The sequence below is a fragment of the Nipponia nippon genome, unplaced genomic scaffold (assembly GCF_047370975.1).
Source record: "Nipponia nippon isolate SJK-2023a ecotype South Korea unplaced genomic scaffold, ASM4737097v1 scaffold_34, whole genome shotgun sequence".
NCBI classification, from domain to species: Eukaryota; Metazoa; Chordata; class Aves; order Pelecaniformes; family Threskiornithidae; genus Nipponia; species Nipponia nippon.
Window position 1 is genome coordinate 2115984 of NW_028262352.1, and position 3194 is coordinate 2119177.

At 46.5% G+C, this 3194-nt stretch overlaps 1 protein-coding gene across 1 annotated transcript; it reads left to right on the forward strand.

The window, feature by feature from the left end:
• Nucleotides 1-1342: 1342 nt before the first annotated feature.
• LOC148054094 (uncharacterized) lies at nt 1343-2707 on the forward strand. Its single transcript, XM_087770882.1, is given in 1 exon segment — nt 1343-2707. A coding segment is annotated over 1 exon segment (1353 nt). The 5' UTR covers nt 1343-1354.
• Nucleotides 2708-3194: the final 487 nt, after the last annotated feature.

Below are 3194 nucleotides of genomic sequence, written 5' to 3' on the forward strand. Positions count from 1 at the left end.
GGGGAGCCCAGAGCTGGATGCAGTACTCCAGGTGGGGTCTCACAGGAACAGAGTAGAGGGGGAGAATCACCTCCCTCAACCTGCTGGCCACACTTCTTTTTATGCAGCCTGGGATACAATTGGCTTTCTGGGCTGCAAGTGCACATTGCTGGCTCACGTCCAGTTTTTCATCCACCAGTATCCCCAGGTTCTTCTTCACAGGGCTGCTCTCAATCCATTCATCCCCTAGTCTGTACTGATGTTGGGGATTGTCCCAACAGAGGTGCCCTTGGCCTTCTGGATGCCATCCCTTCCCTCAAGCGAATCAACTGCACTACTCAGCTTGGTGTCATCCACAAACTTGCTGAGGGTGCACTCAATCCCACTGTCTATGCCACTGATGAATGTATTAAATAGTATTGGTCCCAGTATGGACCTTTGAGGGACATTGCTTGTTATTGGTTTCCACTTGGACTTTGAGCCATTGACTATAACTCTTTGGATGCGGCCATCCAGCCAATTCTTTACTGATTGAACAGTCCATCCATCAAACCCATATCTCTCCAATTTAGAGGCAAGAATTTGGGGGGGGACATGTCCTGGTTTAAGCTGGGATAGAGTTAATTTTCTTCCTAGTAGCTGGTATAGTGCTGTGTTTTGGATTTAGGATGAGAATAATGTTGATAACACACTGATGTTTTTGTTGTTGCTAAGTAGTACTTACACTAGTCAAAGACTTTTCAGCTTCCCATGCTCTGCCCAGTGCACAAGAAGCTGGGAGGGGGCACAGCCAGGACAGCTGACCTAGACTGGCCAAAGGGCTATTCCATACCGTATGACATCATGCTCAGTATATAACTGGGGAGAGTTGGCCAGGGGAGAGTGATCGCTGCTTGGGGACCTGCTGGGCATGGGTCGGTGGGTGGTGAGCAATTGTAGAGTGTATCACTTGCTTTGTATATTATTATTGTATATTATTATTATTATTATTATTATTATTATTATTATTATTATTATTATTATTATTACTACTACTACTACTACTACTATTCTATTTTATTTTACTTCAGTTATTAAACTGTTCTTATCTCAACCCATGAGTTTTCTCACTTTCACCCTTCCAATTCTCTCCCCCATCCCACCAGGGCGGGGGAGTGAGCAAGCGGCTGTGTGGTGCTTAGTTGCTGGCTGGGGTTAAACCACAACAGTCCTTTTTGGCGCCCAACGTGGGGCTCAAAGGGTTTGAGATAATAACAGATTAACCAGAGCTTATTAAGGAATTTGTATCTGTTAACAGTTGCTGGTCATAATATTGATTCATCTGTTCTCGGTATTAGTCTACCTGATCTGCACCATGCTCTTGTTTTTGCAGTACATGTTAAAGATTGGTGTTGGGTTTTGCAGTTTGCTGTGCTCTGCAGTGATTAGTGATGTTTTGCTTTGGAGACTTAGTATTAAAACACTGACCTTGAGCATTATCTGGTATTTGGATTCTGTAGCGAAGTCATTACTGTACTTTGGGTACCACCTCATGGAGACAATTAGCAATTATATCTCTTTTTTTATGGAGGAAATACAGAATGGCACCTTCACTGCCTTCTTCTATGATGTTTCGTCCGTCATTACAACAACTTCTCAGTATCTTGAACATCCTTGGGTAATTAAGATACATCTATTGGTAGTTCTTGGGAATACTGTTTTGGTTTTGTCTAAGGTTAATAAGCAGTTTAAGAATATCACCCAGAGATCTGCCCCAAGGATGAACAGTTATGAGTGGCAGGGTGTGTGGGAGGGCATGGGCAAATGCCTAGGACGGTGGGCCCCTCCAGTATTTTGGAATTTCACCCCTGAACAAGTGCAGAACCCTGAAAAATTAGTAGAACATTTGGAAAAAGTATGCTGTCACCCTGGCAATTCTAGGGAGACACAAATCACTGCAATGTGCTGGGGCCTGGCCCATGCCTACCGAGCTGTATTAAACACTATTCAGAACCCTCAAGGGGAAGAGAAGGTCTCTGGATCTGACGACAAAACGACTGGCGCTGCGGCTACACCAGCCGCCATGACAGGCACTGCAGCTACGCCAGAGACCCAACCCGTGCCAGTATCAGTCGCCCCTATACAAAAGAAAAAATACACAAGAAAATCAACTCATTTAGTAAGGGCTGATGATGAGCCAGGGTCATCACGAGAACAGGAGGAGGAAGAGGCAGAACCCATAAATGAGATGGTAACCACCCGATCCCTGTCCCTGAGTGAGCTGCGAGATATGTGAAAAGATTTCAGTCGTCGTCCAGGCGAGCACATCATCACCTGGCTGCTCCGATGCTGGGATAAGGGGGCCAGTAGCCTGGAATTAGAGGGTAGGGAAGCCAAGCAGCTGGGATCCCTTTCTAGGGAAGGGGGCATTGACAAAGCGATTGCAAAAGGGGCAAAAGCCCTCAGCCTCTGGAGGCGACTCCTGTCAGGCGTGAAGGAAAGGCATCCCTTCAAGGAAGATGTTATATGTCACCCAGGCAAGTGGACCACCATGGAGAGAGGTATCCAGTACCTGAGGGAATTAGCTATGCTGGAGGTGGTTTATAGTGACCTGGACAACGAGCAGTTGTCCAGAGATCCAGATGAAGTCCGGTGCACACAACCCATGTGGCAGAAGTTTGTACAGAGTGCACCATCATCGCACACAAACTCATTGGCAGTAATGACCTGGAAAGATGAAGAGGGATAAACGGTGGATGAATTGGCTGGCCAACTCCAGCAATACAAAGAAAGTCTCTCTTCCTTCCTATGGGCCTGTGTCTCACCTGTGGAGAAACTGCCTGATGTGCTAGCTGAGAAATTATCCCGGGAGTTCCAGCGATTCAAAGAGTATATGTCCTACTCCTCACCTGTGTGGACCAGTATCTCAGCCATTAGGAGTAAGCGTCCCTCTCTTCAAGAAAGAAGATATAGTGGATACACACCACGGGCCACCCTGTGGTTTTATCTGCGTGACCACAGAGAGGACATGAGGAAGTGGGATGGAAAATCGACCTCGACCCTACAGGCACGGGTACGTGAGTTGCAAGGAAAAACAACTACAAAAGGGGGTTCTCCCAGGAAAATTGCTGCTCCAGTTTCCAGTGAGCAGTTCCCCAGGAAGAGCAGAAGGGCTGATCTTACTCCTGATCTTAATAAAGGGACTTCTGATTCACATTTACAAGAAGAGAGTAACG